At 32.5% G+C, this 20,079-nt stretch overlaps 1 protein-coding gene across 7 annotated transcripts in view; it reads left to right on the top strand.

The window, feature by feature from the left end:
• DGKB (diacylglycerol kinase beta) overlaps positions 1–20,079 on the top strand; it is a 581,858-nt gene that overhangs the window by 304,737 nt on the left and 257,042 nt on the right. For all 7 annotated transcript variants that reach the window (XM_039862429.1, XM_039862425.1, XM_039862430.1 and 4 more), the window contains one exon: positions 17,899–17,963. In XM_039862429.1, the coding sequence (XP_039718363.1) occupies positions 17,899–17,963 (65 nt within the window). The remainder of the gene's footprint in view (positions 1–17,898; positions 17,964–20,079) is intronic.

Here is a 20,079-nt window from a genome sequence, read left to right as displayed (position 1 = left end):
CAGGTATAGATGAGGTTCCTAAGTGAACCTCAGATATGACTTTTTGAATATGATTTATTTTGAGACCTATTAACTAAAGAGACAAGTTATCTACATCCCTTATACACACCCAACATAAAATGGCATGGGGTTAACATCAATTGACACTCTCATTCAAAAGGTGAGGGAATGCAAGGTACAAAGAGGTCAGTGGTTCATTCTGAAATCCAGCAGAGCATGTACTGCCAGTTTCTTGTTCAATACCCAGTTCATCATCCTGGAGATGATTTTCTGAGCTCTTTGTTCTGCTTTTCTGAGTTATTGTTTGTTTGTTTTTCTTTATTTGTACAGAAAAGGACAGCTATGTTTTCTGTTAAACAGTTTCCTCAGCCTGCTACCTTCCCATAGTAGATTGGGGCTTCAACAACCTCATTTCATTTTGTATTCTGTGTCTCATTCAGCCCAACTAGAAGAGTTCCTTTAAAAACTGCATGCTTTCTATGCGTCAAATTATAAATCTGTTCCGTAAGACAGCAGGCTACCCATATATCTCTTCCTGATAAAGACTTTTCTCTAACTTGGGTTGACTAACTTGGGACAATGCCATTAAGATTCTTAAATACCCTATAAGCATCTAAAAGACCTTAATAGAGTCTATAACATGTACTCTTAAGAGCCTTAGAAGCCCTACTAGGTGGGACCTTAAACATTTTTAATGTCTTAACAAAAATCTTAGTCTTAAACCTGAGTCCTTAAGCATGTATGCTGAGGTGAGCTCGATTCCCATTCTTTTCTGCAAAGTGAACCTGCAGTCAGCACCTCATGATCTTTTTCATTACTTTTATTCTCTGAGTAAGAACAAAGGCATTATGTTAAGATGTTATCTATAGTTTCCCTAAGATTTTTGAGTGATGGGTCACAAGTTATTGATTTAAGAACATATTGAAAACTGATTGTCTTATGATTAGGGCCTTAAGTGACTTGTGTTACAGTAGAATAAACAGATTAAAGAAGCCGAGATTCAACTAGACCCAAAAGGCGGAGGCCGGAGGCCGGGGGGGGGAGGGGGTGATGGCAGTTAAAAGAGAGGGCTCGGCTTGAGGGAGACAGTTACAGAACCAAGAAGACAGATAAGTCAAACTAAAATAAATATTTTATAGTCGATATTGATAGCCAATAAAAATGATGTCTGTATAGGTTATGATGGCAAAAAGCTCACCCATCTTTCTTGTGAAGAGTTCCAAATGAGAAAAACATACTAAAAAATGGAACTAATATATATATGTGCATATATATATTTAGATCAAATAAAGCCTTGCTTCCCACCAAAGTTGATAATTCTGTGCCTCAAATAGCTCCTAGATGCCAACCCAAAATAAACTGAACTATATTCTTGGACAAAAAACAGTAAAAAGGACAGAAAATAAATTTGAGCATGACTGTATTTGGGGCATTATTTGCTGTGTCTTACCACTTCAGAAATCTGTGTAAAAACCTTTATGTAGTAATAGTGTAAGCTCTCCAAAAAAGAATTACAGCTATCTTTTTAGAATGAGACCCATCTCTAACAAATACCCCTTTCTTCCCTCTGTTCAAGAACTTGTGATAAGTGCTGGATTGTCCAAAACAAATTAGAACTCTTCCTTCATATTCTCAAAGCCCTTCATGTTTAAACACAATGTCTTTTCTTCCTCTTCAAACCCGCTGTTCTACCTCCATCTTCCAGTGATCCCTCCCCTTTTCTACCAATTGTAATGTACTTCCCACACGAGAGCGATTAGTAAATTTAAGGCAAACAAGTAAACTACTATATTGCTATACGAAGTAATTAGTATTTCTGACATTTTCAGTCTATTAGAATGAATATTTTCTCATTCCGCAATCCAAATTAGTTAAGTCCTATTTGTCCTTGCTAGCAAAAAGGCTGACAAGTGCCTATGGATAAATCCTAATAGTCACTGATAGAGTGGTACACATTTTGCAGCAAAAAGAACAACAAAATGGTGATTCCCTGAAATTATTTTCAATAGACTTAAATTTGTATGATTTATCTTAAAAGAAGAAGGATGCTTACATTTTAATGTAAAAGACTTCTGTTCTACTCTTGGTTCAGCACTAACACTTATTTCTCTGAATCTCTAAGCTTGAATATCCAAAAAATGTTCACGTTTTTAAAATTCCATGGCTTGTGTATGTTTTTTTTTAAATTTGTAGTTCTATGATTTTATAATACCGTGTGTTAAGTTGGCTATATTAATGTATCCTTAGGGGAGCAATTAAAAAAAATGGTACACTTAAGTTTGTGAATATATTTTAATGAGATTTAAAGACATTTAAGCAAGGTAAGCATCTTTAACAAATGCTATTAAGGAGAATGCGTAAAGTGGCAAATTTGCTTCAATAAGACAATGTTTGTTTGCTTTAAAAAATACTTTCACAAATTAAGGAGTAGAAATAAATTATATACCTTTTGTAATGAAATATATTCCTCAACTAAGTTTAAACCCTTCAGATAGAATAAAAAGTAATTATTTCCCCATATATTTTTAAACTATAAGAATTAACTCAATACAAATGGACATAAAAATCTAAAATAAGTAAAGACATATTAAATGTCTGTTTTTATTAATAAAGTTAAATGTACAACAAAACTTTAAATGTGAATTTTAGTAGTTTTAGAATATCAGTTGTCCTCCTTTGAGTGCCTCCTGGTGATGTACAACAGTTCTTTCAGCATTTGGTGACTTTGTGTATATAAGATGACTTGCCATCTCCTTGAGCAGAGAGAGGCAGTTGAACTGGATTTGAATATTAGTTGCAACCAGATATTGGTTTTGCAATTTTGCACAATTTACCCAACATCGTCAAACCTCAGTTTGCTCAACTATATGTATAGTAATATCCAGATCAAAAGTTATTATTCTTCCAGGTGATCTAGTCAAGTTTTAGTTCTTGCCTACTAGCTCTGGGTCTTTTGCTGTTCTTTAGGTTATGTAGCTGAGGCTCTTTACACTCACTTGTGCCTGACTGGATGGGTACTGAAGAATATAGTGACACATTCTGTTAAATGACCTGTTTGATGAACTCAGGAGCATAGAGTTGACCAAGGAAGATACTTTCTGTGATGTGGAGAATGGAATTCAGAGTTCGAAGTAATTTTCCCTCAAGTATAATGGAGGGCGAGTGTTGAAAATTAAACATGTTCACTTTTCTTACCACTCTCCCGCCTTGTACAATCTACATCTTGAAGCACCCACACATAGTTTTAGAAATACATTCCTATTAGGTATATTGATTTTTGATACCCTATCTGAAAATAGGACTGCATAATCACCAACATAATTTTAATAGTAATTATAATATCTGAAGCAGTGCTACTCCCACCTACTTTCAGTTTTATTGCAAAAAAGAAAATCGCTTCTGTTTTCAAGAACTTCAGAGTATTATCCTTTTTTCTTTATCACTGATGTATCCCAAGTAAGGTTCAAAGAAATATAAGACAAGGAAGAAGAGATTGACAAGGATTATGATTTTCCTAAGCACAGGATATGTTTTATTTGATTTGTCAACTTGGAACCTAGCTCAATATTTGGCATGTTGTAAGGTGCTCAATAAATATTTATTCAGGAAATTATTTTGAAAGTTAGTTTGAAAATGCTCATTTTGAACAAAGTATCTGTATAATATACCACTTCACGATTCTTTTTTTTCCTTGAATCACTGTGTTCCGAATAAAAGAACTCCTAAAAGGTGCTATATTTGCAAAGAAATAACAGCCATTTGTAACTAAGAAACAAATACTCATCCATTATACTATCTTATCACCTTTAGTATTTTTAATATGCCACTGAGTTTTATCTTAAAAAATTCAAGAACAAATTGCTTCAGGCAGTTATTATAAATTTGACCATATGGCCATTATTTCTGCAATCTACATTTGAAATAAAAAACAAATCTTATGCACATGTTTGATAAAACATGGACTATCTATTTGTTAAAGGTAAGGCAAAAAGTGGTACTTCAATAATTTTTAAAATGCAAGTCAGTAGGTTAAATATTAATTTGAATGTCTACAATAATGAGGACCTTTGCTATTTAAGGAAGTCATTATTCCAATGTGTAGTCAACAAGCATATTGATTTGAATTAATTCATTACAAAAAGTCTCCAATCATTTTTAACATAAGTTTTTCCTCTTTAACTGTAGCCTGAAGCTTGTGTCTTTTTTTTTTTTTTCTATTGTGGTCAATTTAGCAACAAATTTGCAATTAATCATTTGCTGATTGCAATGAATGGTCTGTCAATAATATGCAACTCACATTGCTAAAAGGGTTATACTGAGCTTTATTGTTTTCTTTTTGTCTCGGGAGTGCTTTGCCTAGCTATATTTTCTAGAATGTATTTTGAATATTTGTTTTGAGATAAGGCGTGCCAGTTTTAAAGAGACACTACAAGCTTCTCTGAGGGTATTAATCAAGATATGCCCTAACTTTCTTTTGGCATTACAATATTTGGACATCTGTTCTGACTCCTTATATGTGAAATAAAACTCATACCAGATAGTAGAATAAATGAAGGGTTTCATTATCTTAAATGTCATAACATTTGTTTGAATTATCTTGTGTAGATTTTAAATGCTGAAATTGTCATCTTAGTTTGTTTCATCTATTATGCTGTCCTTTTAAAAGACTATGAGCCTAAAAAAATTCTTTTTTCCATTGCATTAATAATTTAAAAGAAATAATTTACAATTTTATGCAATAACAGTGAAATTGTTGTGGATGAGCTATATAGTCTGGTAATTTCTAAAAAGCATAAATATTTTACTGAGAGAAACATACCCTTTTAAAGCACAAAAGGTTTCTTGTTATAATGGCTGTGCATTTAGTGACAAATAGTACATTTTTAAAAAGCTATGTGTTGACCATTATTATAGTTCTCTTTGTGTAACAGTATTATAGAGTCTTGGGTATTCACTTATTAAAGTATTTTCCATTGTGTACTTCAGGAAGGATTTGTTTCTGAATTCCATGGTGCCACTAATTAGTGGTGACGACATTTAGAGACTCATGGATCAACTTGAAATATGAAAAAAATATATTTAGTGTTTAATAATTTAATGGTGATAGATATCAATAATACTATCAAATTTGACTTAAACTACCCCTTAATACTCTTGCCTTTCTCGAACTTTTTGTTTTTTGAACCAGTAAGATAGCTGTTTATCATGAAGCCATATCACATATATCCACTAGGCTTGAAAACATTGGTAGTCCTAAATACTAACTTTGTGTCTTTTTTTTTTTCATTTCACATTAGAGGAAAAGGGTGACATACAATTTGACATACATAAAAGGATTTAACTAAATCATGAAAGCAAAGTAGTATTTTACAAATGTATCATTTTGAATATCTTTTAAAAAGTCATAAGCACTTTCATCCTTTTATTCACTTTGCATATTTGATGTCAGAGAATCAGTGATGGTTTGCCTAACAAAACATTTCAATCCAAGGTGCCTCATAATATTTTGTTTGTGAGACTCATTTAAGGTGGTTGTAATTCTTAAGTGAAAACCATTTTTATAAATGTTACATATTTCAAAAGAGAGATGAACCAAAGTTTAGATTGAATTTATATTCTTATATTTGCAAAAGCAGTAATTTTAGATAGTGGTGTCCTCAATTAAGATTAGCATAAAACCGTTTTATTCCAAGTATTAGATATAGATTGTCTCAAGCCGTTGACACATTTGAGTTAGGGACCTAAACTCTGATCATTTTATAAAACGCTAAATAAAATACTACATTGACATATAAGATAAAATGATAAATACTTAATGAGATAAAATGCTAAATTAATGTAATAGAAAATATACTCTAACTTCCATAAGACAATACATTTTAGTTATGCATCTGCTCTAAGCAAAGGGACTTTATAATTTTAGTTGAAGAACATTTTCATGCATTGTAAACTTTCAAAGGCCTTAAGATATTTAAACTAATATGTTGATGACAAAATAACATGGAATATTTTGTCCATTCATATATTTATAGATCTTGTATTAGACTATGGCATTTGATTAAGGTCACATTTCTATTGTTCCAAAATATACATGATAGGAAATTCTGCGAAGAATTTTTTTTCTTCTTTGAGTTAAAAGTAATAGTTTTTTATATGAGAATTCTTCATGGTAAGTCATGTCCCAAAGGCTTTAAGTATTATTATCCAATGATCTATCAAGAGTTACTATCTCTTCTTTTAAGTCTTCAAATAGCAATATGGAACATAAAACTATTTTTATCTTATAAAGTTTAAATAAACATACCTGAACATTTATTTTGTGCCTAATCATAGAACCATTTTTCTAAAAATATTAATATAAAACTATTTTATCAGAGATAGTAGCACTAGGAAAATATGCCTGTTAAAGTTTGCATTGGTTAAACTTTCAAAATAGATGTATTGAAAAATAGTTATGTTTATATAAGTATACATAAATAATTTTATCTTTTGCAAAATTTGACTGTGGTTATACTGTTTATTAAAACATACAAACAGTATAATTAAATTCCTTTTTATTTTTTCAACTCTTCAAGTTTAACTTTTATTTCCATAAACCATAAATAAGTAAATTTATTGTTATGATTTTTCTTGCTATTGAATGCAAAATATAAAAATGATTTAAATTTCTTGGTACCTGTTACTTTTTCAGTGACCCATGTATCTTAATTTTATAGGATCGGTAATTACATGGAGTACTAAAAACAGTTTTGTGTTTGTGAAATTACTTTATAATGGGATAATAAATTTAAATATTCATTAATTGGAAACAGACAAACTGTGGAAGTAGATATATACCTAGTAGGTTTAAATTTCAAATATTTGAATAGAGTTCTAGAGGCAGATACATTTTGAATGGTAGAGTGAGCAGAGGATGGAAGCCTCTAAAGCTAAGGCTCGGATTTGGAACTTTGATGTTTAAATGATGGATTGCATTAGTGTGTCAGATAATTAGAAGGAAAATCACTTGGTGTACCCTTATAGCAGTTTAGGTGGGATGTGATCAAACGTGGACCAAGGCAAGAGCTATAGGAATAAAAAGCTACACATAGATTGACAGGACTGGTTTTGAACTCTCTGAGAGAAAAGTGAAGAATGAGCAATAACTTGAATTCTGAACCCAAGGAGCTAGGAGTAGGATGATGGGATCAATGATGGGAATAACAATTTTAAGAAGAGGATCCACTTTGGAGGACAAGATGATGTTGAGTTTGAATTCTGAGCATGCCACTTGCAGGCAATATAAAACATGGGTTTGGAAACATGGAATTCAGTATGAAGAGAGCAGTCAAGGCCACAGAGAGTGATCTAGATTTTATCAGAATAGTTAAACGCTTTAGAAGGATATAACCAAAAATGGAGAGATTTTAAGATTGTGAGTTTTGAAGAAGTGGAGGGCAGTGCTAATTATTTCAAGGATCAAGAGAACAATTCCAAGAAAGACTTCAGAGTTCACTAATTGGAGTCATTTTTCCCATGCTGTGAAATTTTTAATATCTTTGATCTTGCATCAAAACTGTCAATGAAATAGGTACCAATATCAATCTCAATATCACTCAACAAAGGTATTCAAACAAATATATGGCACATTTTAAAATGCTTATTATTAAAACTTTCTGGAAAGATAAGGAAATCCAGGGACAAAACCAATAAATTTTTACATATGAATTACTTTAGTAAAGAAAATATTGGTTTTTTAACTTAGATCAGTATATTGTATGCAAATTGCAAGTGAAGACTGTTTTTAATTGATATATTTAAAAGATAATACATGTATTTTAAAATATCTTCACTTATGAAGTCAAAATTTGACACAATAAATTTGCAGTGACAAGTTTTACATTAGCAAATCCAAATACAATGAAAGGGAAATAATTACCACTGATTTTCAATATCTTCTATATTGCAGGTATTAATTTGAATTTTTCACCAAACTATTTTCTTATTCCTTACCATTCCTTACCTCAAATAGAGGAAACAGTTTCCCCAGAGTCCCACTACTAACAAGTGACAGAGAAAGGATTCAAATAAGGACTATTTAATTCCAAATTGCTAGTTTGTTTGATTTTTTCCTATGAAATATTAAATGGTTGTTTATTTAACCTAATCAAATAAAATAAGAATCAACGTTAATAGAATAATGCAGTGCCAAAATCTAAATTATTCATCATCACATGTAAACATTCCATAAATTTGTTTATCTATTTCATTGAAAATTTTTATCCAAATATTGATTATTGGCTATTTTCAAAGGGAAGATAAATTCTTAAAAGAAATGACTTTGTTAGTATTACAGTAAAATAGCACATACGTTTTTATTTGAGATTCTAATATTTTTTAAATATTTTCTAGGTAACAGTCTCTTTACTAGTCTCATTAACCATCGATGTATTTCACTATTTGCTTGATTATTTGAAAGATGTTAGCACACACCATCACATAATTATATTTGAATATAAGTTCATAGTTTCCAGAAATAACTTTAAGTAGGCTTTTAGCCATTCAGCCTTTCAAAGACATAGTGATTGTAGTCAAATGACATATTTTACCATACATTTGGATGAAGGCAATTATTCTTCATGTATGTGTATTACTTTTTATAAACAATCATTATTCAATCAAAGTCAAGGCTCACCAGGAAATGTTAAAGGACTAAAACTCAACTTCTCATTGTGGGGACTGGACTTTTGGAGACCATACAAATGTACTTGTTTAAAAATATGAATTTAGGTGACACAGTTGAGTCTACTTATTCATTATGTGCATTTTTAAAAACTAGTTGTTAAATTTTAAGAAAAAATTGAACAAGCAAAAAGCTTCAGTGTGACCAAAGAAGACTTTGTCATCTCTGCTGAACTTTGTCTTCTTTTTCTATCTCAGTTGGAGGCACCATAATAATTCAATACCCAAGTCAAACCAGAGAGTAGTCATCTCTGATCTTTTCCTCCCTTTTGCCACTCAGCCAATGCCCAGTCATCAAGGACAGTATTTACCTTTTAAATATTTTATGAACAAGTACCTTCCTTTCCATACGTATGTGCTACTACTGTTCTAATTCTGCAGTTATTTTATATCTCTCCAATATGGAGCCCAACAAATAAATCATCTATACAGTATCGAAGTGTTTGCTCTAAAATGCAAATAATGTCCTGTTTAAAATATTTCTGTGGTTTTTTGTTTTAGAATCGAGTCTCATCTCTCTAACATGATTACAGCCTTGCCTTTTCAGACCCACTTGTGTTTGAATTGGAAAAAAGAGTATAAAGAAGAATCCCAATGAAGGTCATTACTGAAGAGACAGGCAGAGGAAAAGTAGCTTGCCAAGTAAATTAAGACCTGCAAAGTAGGAGGAAAACCAGAAATCGGTCTGATCCAAGTCAAGGCAAGAGAATATTAGAAGGAAGGAAGAGAGGGAGGAAGGAAGAAAAGGAAAGAAAGGAGAAAGGAAGGAAGGAAAAAAGGAAGGAAAGAAGGAAGGAAGAAAAATTGAGTCAATTGTCAAGAGGTCAAGGATGCAGTTTATAATGGTGTGATAAATTATACTTCAGACTACAGTAGGATAGGGAGTGAGAGTAGAAGAAGCAAAGAGAGAAAACCTAGACAGTAATTTTAAGTGGTGAAGTTGAAAGGCAGAGTGCAGTAGGTTAGAGAGTAAGAGGAAGCACGGAAGTGAAGTTAGACATTCTAGTCAGTATCTGTAAGAAGTCTGGGTAAAAGGTGAAAAGGCAAGAGCCAGCATTTTGCAGGCACAGGAGGTTAAGGGATTTTTTTTGGTGTACGTTATTGATACCTAAGCAATTCTGATATTAAGAAGAAAGAGCCCATAGAGAGGGAGAAGATGAAGTGTGGAAGAGGAAGGATATAAATTCCTGATGTATTGTGGTTCCTGAGAGATTGAGAAAGGATAGGAACCCTCCAAACACAGGTCTGGGGAATGTTCTTAAAATAGAAGGATACTTCTCTTGTAACAGAGGGGAGAACAGGGTATGTTTGAAAACATTTTACATTAGGTTTGGTAGTAGGATGTTGGAAAGTTCCTTGGTTAGCTGTGTATGTGTGTGCGTGTGTGTGTGTGTGTGTGTGTGTGAGAGAGAGAGAGAGAGAATGAGAGAAGAGAGGGGAGAGAGGGAGGAATGAGAAAGTCTAATATGTCCATAAAAGCTAATGTCTCTGTGAAACACTATTGGCCACAAACATGTTGAGGACTTCAGCAGATTCCAAACCCAAATTAGAAGCCAGTAAGATACCGTCAATCAAAGATCAGGCCTGGAAAGACATTAGGTCTAGAACAACTCTGAAAAAGTACTTTCAGCTCAGGCAGTTGGCCTATACATTTGTCAAGAGGAGGTTTGATTAGCACTTCCAAAATCATCAAGTTATAAATACTAAATTCTATTCTAAGGAGAATCTTCTTATATTCGTTTCTTCTAGGAAATTTCATGATGAAAAATAAATGTTCACAGAAGGAAGGTTTCACAGAATAACAGTTTTAAATATTTCAAATTATTTTAAACATAAAAATAAAATAACTGAACTGTTTATAAAAAAAAAAGTACTTCTGAAGTCCTATTCTGAAGCAGAGCTGAATTTAAAGGATGACCCAAACAGAATTTTTCTTCCATATTCATATTTCCCTCGAACACAACTACGCATGTTAATAGTCAATCCATTTCCAATCTCTAGCATCTCTAAACTCTCCAGTTTCAGAAGATCTCACTTGTCTCCCTTCCATTATATTGTCATCTTGATCTTTTCTCTTTTTTGATGACATGGTTTCACAAGGTATGTCCCAGAAAAATTATATTCCCTTTCAGTAAGTAGCTCTCTGGGGATCGTGGTTTTCTTTTTATTTTGTGTAGAAAGAACACCAACATGAGATCTACCCTCTAAACGATATTTTAACTGTATAAAATATTATTGACTATAAGTATAATGTTGTATAGCAAATCTCTAGAGTTTATCCATCTTGTCGGACTGAAACTTTATGCCCTTGGATTAGTAACTCCCCATTTCCCCCTCTCCCTAGGCCCTGACAATCACCATTCCACTCTTTGATTCTGTGAATTTGACTCCTGTAGATACCTCATGTGAGAAGTGTACTTCTTTTTCTTACAGAACTTTTTCTCCAGAAAAACAGTCCAAAAGTCATCTGAACTTTCTTTTTGCAGCACACAGAAAAGAGAAAAATTAAGTGGACAGAGGAGGGGGAAGTTGTGAGTCTTTGTGTGTTAACAGTTCGAGTTCTTTCACAGATAGAATTGTATACATTTATGAGGTTTAAGGGTTATATGTCTTAACAATTTGTCACTATGACACATTTTCTTTAGAACATACAGTACTGAATCATGTTTAATAATGGCTCAAGAAAGGCATGTGGATGATATTTAGGACTTTAAGATTTTATTACCACTCTCGTTATGGACTTCCCAGGATCACTTCATAGGATTGGGAGGCAGAGATTACAGTAATGTCTCTAATATTCATTACTTCTGTGCTTCTGTATAATCTAAAGCAATGTTTGCTATATATTCTTTTATTGTTATTTATGGATTTGCCCTCAGGGCTCTCAACCAGAACTGGCACCTCTGCCCCAGACTGTGGCTCCCTCCTCCCTCTCCAGCAAGACTGCTCCTTCCTCCAGTACCTAAAACCTGTTGACAGGATCACTCCTTTCTCTGCTGTCCACAGGAAGGTCCATAACAGACTAATTGCAGCCTTGTTTGGAGATAGTAAAAGCAGACTAACAGGAGTACCTTCTATATATATATATTTAGATACCGAATAGATCTTAAGTTTTATAATACATTGAGAAGCAAAGTAATTTTATCTCTGAAGTGTTTTGCAAATTCAGTCTCCAATATTATTCATTCATGAGGATGATGTCATAGCCCTTTCCCTCTTTAAAGCAATGTGGGACTTCTGTGGTCACTTTGTATGATGTTCTTGGTAGCACTGAGACATGAGGTATTTTTACTGAGGGATTTTGGGTTCACATTCTTCTAACTTCAGTTAGATAAATTAGGGATCTTTGATTATGATCAAGCTACTGACTTACCAATTTTATTTTAAGGACTATGATTATAAGGAAGCATAGTTAAATTTATGTTTATTCTTAAAAACAAATAATAAACACAAATCTTATTATTCTTTATTAACATGAACATCAAGTGAACTATCCATATTGTTGGGATAAGTAAGGAAATCACACCCTGTGTCATGGATTGGAAGACAAAAGTATAAAGCTAGCCGCCCTTCTGGCGAGCTGCATAACCTTAGGGAAGTCCCTTAAACCGAGATAGATATTTTCTTTTTAAAATATAAGGATTTGTAATTTTAACTATAAAGGCAAATAATTGAGTGAAATAATTCTCAGAAATCACCGTAACAAAATTTACAGACATTCTATCTTTATGTTTTCAGAAGAATGAAATGCTTGGAAGTGATCACCTGTGTTTCAGTTAAGATAGTATTTGGCTGCGTGGAGCAATAACAAAGTTACAAGTCGGGGGCTTCTTTTTCAGTTAATAGGACATCTGGAGGAAGTCAGTTCAAAGCGACTATGGCCATCAAGATGTTTTAAAAGACCAGGTTCCTTTTTTTAATCTCCATGCATTTTTCAGTAATGGCTTTTATCCTCATGTTTTCAAGTTATCTGTTCTACCTCTTAGGAATTACCTCCATATTTCTATGAGTAAGGTAGTGGTGGTGGAAAAAGATGGAAAGTGGAAAGGAACTATATCTAGATCACCATTCCTAGTTACAAAGAAACCCAAGGAATTTAGGATTTGTTTGTTTGCTTGCTTGTTAGCTGGATACATGGCCACCCAAATGAAATGAGAATTCGGTTGGTTAAAACCAGGAGGGAAATAGATATTAGGAAGGTAATAAGCAACGTCTGACACAGCCTAATTTTATTTTAGAACCAAAATACCTTTGGTAGGTATATAGTTCTAGGAAAGAAATGTTTTGTAGGAAAAAAAGATGAAATCTTCCGAAGGGACTTCCCTATGTGTTTGTTTAGGAAGGCAGAGAATGAAGACAGATATATAGGAAGGAGAAGGTAGAGGAACAGGAGTGGGAGAGAGGACAGGAGAATGAAATGTATAATGCAGTACTCTTCAGTGAATTTCTCCTTTAAGATGGAGCATATAAATAGTGCATATGCTGTCACTGTGAAATATCTTAATGACATCAACTAAACTATTATTATCAATTGTTTTTCAGATATAGTCATATTTGGAAATCTTTCCTGTAATAAAGCTAGAGTTGTTTTGGAAGCAATTCTTAAGAGATAGTCTTTCTAGGCAGTAGACTATGTGACTGTAAACTATTTACATATAGACATATATTCTGGTTTATGTTTTGGCTCTGTGCATCATCAGCACTACTGGCATTCATTGACTTCATGAATGTTTTATGGAGAGCCTTACTTTCATACTTTTTCCATGAAAATTATTTTTGGCTCTAATAAACTATTCATTTTCCTGCCCCAGTGTTATCCTCCAAGGGATCCTACCCCACCCATCTCACATGCAGTCTTATTTCCACCCTCACCTTTGAGATCTCCTCCAATTCTTACTTACAGACAGTACATAGAACTTATTTTGTTTTCTAAATCTCATTTCCTTTTTCCTTTGTGCCCACCTCAGCACCACTCCTACCTGTTTCACTACTTCCTCCCTCCCCTTATCTCACTTCAGTTTACTTGTTGCAATCATACCACATTGGGCATATTCTCAATCCCAATTTAAATCACTGGTAATATCACACCAAGTGTTGACTTAGATTTATTTTGCAAATGCAAGAATTATGCCTAGTTTGAGATATTATGGAAACTGCTATCACATTTCAACCACTGGGTATTCAAAGATGACAAGATTTTCTTTGCAGATTTGCTGAAATTACATCAAAGGACTGAATACATTTGCAGCTTTTTATCAGATTAAATGAATATTGTAATGACCGAATTAACCTCGGACATAAATATGATTGATGTATGCAACCTTTTTGTTTTAACTAAAAAAAGATAGCTTGATGACTGAAAATAATAGATATTAGCAAAATGCTTAGGATTTCCAGAAACTAAAACACAATCAAGTATCTAATTTACTGTGAAAAGAACTGTTAAAGGCATATGATGTTGCCTTGGTTTTTCTGAATTCAAAATCTCAGACAAGTTTAGAGATTGTAATAAATAAATACTTTAGTATTTAAGTCCATACACTTTTCTTTTGAAACTGGAAAAGAAGGCTGCAAACTATGAGATAAGACTTCTTCTACAGGAAGTAACACACACACACACACACACACATTAGAACCCTACACCATTCAACAGATACTGGCAGAATTTGTAAAGTATTCTAGGCCTGTGATCATCTTAACTAAATCTTTTTTGTAAATATTTTCTAGTCAGGTGATACTTAAAGAAGTTGATTGGTTCTGTGTTAAGGTGCCATCAATTTGTTCTGTGACATGTTACTTGTAGACTAGTATTCATTTGCCTAGTACTCAGGCAATGTAATAATGTAATAATGTAGTAATACTTTTCTTTTTTTGTGTACTGTTATGATTTACAAATATCCTCACCAGAAATATTTAATTAGTAGTAACCTGGGGAGGTAGATATGGGCTATTTCCATTTTTCAAATAAAGAAACACTTTTCCTAGGAATAGAAAATCCTAAGAAAACTAAAACACACCACAACATAGCAGCCTGGAGTCATTCAGTGTAAGCAGCTCCACACATTGAGCACTGAAGGTTGTGCTGTGCAAGGTCTTCCATACTTAACAGGATAGCCTTAGCCTTTAAGATTACTTAAAGATGATACTATATATCAATTTTAATGAAATAATGTTAGCTCTTATTATTATTGAGTTATATACACACATACATGTATATGAATATGTACATATGAATGTGTTGAAATCTATCAAGAAAAATTACTCACTTTTTGCTGCTTACAAAATCAAAATAATGAGACTTAAATTTAGTTTGCTTTAATAAAGACGGATATATTTTATTTTTATTTCTTAGATTTTATTTTTTAATTTATTTAAAATTAAAGTAGTTTATAAGTTTAGGAAATAATAAAACCAATTTGAGAGTCAATAAGTACATATTTCAAAATTATGCAATTTATGTTTTAGCATCTCCTCTTTCGATAAAATTTTGGTATGGATATAAAATAATGAACAACCCAACTACAGATAACACTCTTTCAATTGCTATTCAGAATAATCTTAAAATACCTTTAACACAATACTATAGAGGGGTTTCAGTATCCTCCTTAAAAGATAAGGAAGCTGTGACACATTAAATAAGTAATTTGTTCAAAGTCACGAGTCTTGGCAGTGAAACCTGTCTGAATTCAAAGTCCGTCTATTCTAGGTTGTGCAAGAGATGCTGATTTAACTTCTGTTTCCTAAAAATTGCAATACATAGAGATAGAATGGGTAACATTTAGATGAAAAAAAAAAACCACTATTTTAGCTTTTTATTATTTGGTCTCTTTTTAGAGAATCCTAAAATATGGCTGCTGGATAAGTTTACAGCATTTGACAGTTCTCTTTCAAGCCTCTTGGGGTTATGCCAAAGAGACAGAGTCCCGTGGGAATTTGGTCTGAATTCTCATCCAAATGAACACCTGCTGCCATTGTTCCTTATCAATCCTGTAGTCAGCAATGCCAACTCTCTCTTTGTGATGGAACCCATTTAACACAAGGAAAAGGCATGCCAGTGTTCCTCAGTAGTCTTTATTTTCCTTCTCTCTTTACTGTATGATCCGTTGCCCAAGTATCTTGGAGGTAGAGCTAACATTAAGTTTATCTTTGGCTATTTGGTGTTCTATATTTCTAGGAGTTTACTCAGTTATAGACCAGTCTACTTAAATGGTCTTCTTTTGATTTTCTCTCTTCTTCCTCTTCCTCTCCTCTCCTCTCTCCCTCTTCCTCTACCCCTCTCTTTTCTTTACCTTCTCTGTCTCCTGTTTCTGTTCCTTTGGAAAGGAAGAGATTTGTTATTGTAAAAATATATGCTTGTAAAGCAAATTATATTACACAGTTTATTTTTAAAAGTCTCAGTTCTCTAAATTAGCAGAGGCAAATAATTCAAGCAGAAGTAAGTTCAATGTTAATCTCCCTATGGATAACCAATATTGATTATTCATTCCTAGTACTCAATTAATATTCCGTTGCTTTTGTTTTACTGGTCTACTGGTTGTATGCATTCAATTATAAGGTATTCTATATTGATTTTGAACCAGATTAAGGTTAAAGTAAAAATAAATGACTTTTAAAAAGTAATAAAATGATCAAGCTGCCTGATATATCATAAATAGCCCAACTCAGATTTTTTCTATAATTTCAGACCACAACAAAAAAACATCACATTCTAAAAATAGGTTAATTATGACTTATTAGTGAGAATTAAAAAAAGAGGAAACTCTGTGATTGGGTTTGAGAACAATCAGACCAGTAAAAGTGAACCATCTTGACATTCCTGCTTCTAAGCAAACCAGGAAGTTGACCATGTATATATAACAAAGTTATATCTTAGAATATGAAACCGTAGAGGTTTTGTTATTGTTTTTTGGTAACTTTTTTTTTTTATAAATGTTGTTTCTATACATACCCATTTATACCTTTGTGTTCTTTTCACTTGTGAATTAATTCAATTGCTCCACAATTTTTAGAGGATAAGGTGTGCAGAACAAAAATGTACTTCTATCACAGCTCTTTCTTGTAGGGAAAAGCCACTGTGTCAGCCATCTGCAGTGGGCATTGGTCCCTCTCTTGTTGTGCCTCATGCTTTGTTATGCATGAGTAAGCACATTAGTCTTTTCATTTCATTCATTAGACTTTTAATCCTTGATTAGTGCTTTTGAGATTCTCTCAATTACACAACTTTTTTATTTCCTTTGTGTTTGGTTTTTCTTATTCTTTTATCTCCACTATGAAACAAAATTAACAGTTAATCACAACAATACCCCCGTTTCTATTGAGATGACTGGTAAATATATTAGTTTCTCATTGGAATGATTAATCATTAAAGTCAACAAGAACTGTTTATGCTTGAAAAGCTAGAATCTCAGTCTTCCCCTAGTCTCACATATTGAGTGTGATTCTGTCTCATGGAAACTGAATGGATTTCCTAAAAGCAAGAAACGTCCATCTGAACTTGTTCAATTTGTGTCTCAGAATCTAGATACACTTTCTACCAGTAGTCCAAAAATAAATTTTTCTCTTTGTTGTTTTTCTCCATGAAGTAAAATAAGATATATATGTCAGAAAGTTGCTTGTGGAACAAACAGTTAATAATTACACATCCAAGACACTCTTAGTAAACTTAGAAGTCATGCACTATACTTATCTTTACTAGATATGTACACTCATGCTGTTGTTGTTGTTGTTTGTTTGTTTGTTTACCATAATTAATCTCAAAGAACGAGGAGCTTCTCTATCTGATCATTTCTCCACTTAGGCCATCCTTCCAACTCTTATATGACAATATTTTCAACTACTTTTTGACATTTATGCTCGTATGTACTATCTTAAACTTACTTTGAGCTTGAGGCCAAAACCATTTATTAAAGGAGATATATAAATTAAAGAGAAATCAATTCCTAGAAGTAAATATGACAAGTGACCAATGATAAAATGGCAACATAAATCACAATTGCACAAGATTTATGTGGATTACCCATTTTTGCCCGATTTTGGAACATCTTCTTGGCGATGATACTGTTAAGAAAAATGTTAATTTAAATATATTATCCATTAATATTTTCTCTTTTAATTTTTATTTCTACAAGATAATAGGATCATAAAATGTTCCATTTTTCTATTCTATTTCTCTCCTAGGATGCCTCCATTGCACACAGATTCCACATCATGAGAGAAAAACATCCAGAGAAATTCAATAGTAGGTAAGATAACAAATGACAAAATTATAATGCTGGTTACTGTTGATAAATTATGTTATAAAAAGGATCACTATGCTGTATTAAATGACTGAGTAAAGCTTGGTATGTAAGTATTAAGGAAAAAGTGTAAGTGAATTCAAATTTTCCTTTTAGGTTTTAATGAGATTATAGTGGAAAATGCAATGTGGTCATCTCTACTCCATTCTCATATGCTGAAAAGAAAAATTTCAAGTATAAAGCGAAAAGAATATTTTAAAGATATTCTTAATTCTTTACATGGCTAGGTTTGTGAGGGTTTGATTATTCCAAATCCCAAGAGAAAACATGGGGCTCTAAGTTGATAACGTTGAGTAACTAACTGTATATTACATAGGTATAGCATTAGTCCTTTAATCTTTGTACTGTCTGCCCAATATTGGCCTCAACTAAGTTGGAATATAGACAAGGGAAATAGCAATGTTAACGTAAAGTACTTTTAAAGACTTTTTCTTCAAGAAGAAAAGCCTAGTGACCAAAATTTTGCCACTATAGCAATACATGAACATTTTTCCCTTTATAATGCAGACATTGACTTTTTCTGAGAATCAGGGAAATAGGGCAAGTTTTGGCTTTTATCTTCCCCATTTCTAGAAAGAAACATGGCTATCTCCACCTCACTCCCTTGGGAAAATGGGGCAGAAGTGAATTATCCTTTGCTTCAATTATACCCATTTCTACTCAGTTCATTTCACAAAGTTTCAAAATCATAATTAGCATTTATATATGTGTGTATATATATATATGTGTGTGTGTGTATGTGTGTGTTTATATATATGTATACAGTGATTTATATATTAATGTTCAAAGCCAAAGTCTCTGTGGGCTCTGTATTTGGCTAGGCTGACCCTGTGTCATGAATGTGACAGACCATTTATTAGACAACTGCATCTAAAAATTCTTATATTTATTTCAATTTTATCACTCACTAGTACATTGCCATAATTTCTTTCCATATAGGTTCATTAAAAATGATGTTAAATGTATTTTAGATTTTTTAATTCTAGACTTACTTTTGTGTACTACTTTATACAAGAATCATCATAGTAAATAATTTCATGATTAGCGAAGTCCTATCTGATTTTTCATTAGATTTACCTATTTAAATGTTTTAGCAAAACATGAAAACTTATTTCCAAAATCTACAATTAGGTATTATGTTTTGACTTGAAATCTTCTTTTTACCCTACAAATCATTGATCATGATGTTGTGATTTGCTTTGACTCTCATAGCTGAGACAGCTATAAGTTTTGTTTTAAAGAAAATGAAAAAAATGTATATATATGAATATATATATATATGTGTGTGTGTGTGTGTGTACATAATATCTTTAGAAAGGTTCACAAAAATCTTTTACCTTTGGTTCCTTCTGAAAAAGGGAAACAACTGGTTGGGGTGAAAACTAAATTTTTATTGTATGTTTTTTATAGTGTTTCAATTTTGAGCCATGCATATTACAAAATTACATTGAAAATAGTCTAATTAAAAATTTACATCTATAAGTTTTCCTTATCTAGAATAAAGAGACATTTCATTTTACAAGATTAAATTTTATGTCATGAAATGTTTGAAAACAAATCGATGTAATAATGAAATTATAGTCACTTTATGGTAGACTATGATGATACTGATGCACCTTGAATGTCCAGGAAATGAACATATTTATTAATGTACAGAAAACCATAGTGTAGAATCAACTAGCCTATGCTTACTCAAATGCCATTCTTTGAAGCATTCATGTGTCAGTATTTATATATTACAATAGGTTTTTAAAAAATGCTGTTTGGAAAATGAAACATGCAGTCTCTCCTTTCAAGAGTTTTGTAGTTTTAAATGCTCATTAACAGCTTTAAGAAACACACAGATGGGAAAAAGAGTTTAGTGATGTTTAAGTCATATTTGTCCCAGACTTACTCAGCAGAGAGAGGAAGAGAGACAAAGAAAGACAGAGACAGAGAGAGGTGGTATAGAGGGCAGGAAGAAAGGAAAATTAAAAGTATCGAGAGGCGTATCAGTATATTTATGTGATACTCAAAAAATTTTACAGCCTGCATATAAGAATGCCAATATTTATGACCCCCT

This window comes from Pteropus medius, unplaced genomic scaffold (assembly GCF_902729225.1).
Source record: "Pteropus medius unplaced genomic scaffold, Ma_sr-lr_union100, whole genome shotgun sequence".
In the NCBI taxonomy this organism is placed as follows: Eukaryota; Metazoa; Chordata; class Mammalia; order Chiroptera; family Pteropodidae; genus Pteropus; species Pteropus medius.
Note: the sequence above shows the minus strand (reverse complement) of the source record. Positions and strands in the feature narration are given on the sequence as shown.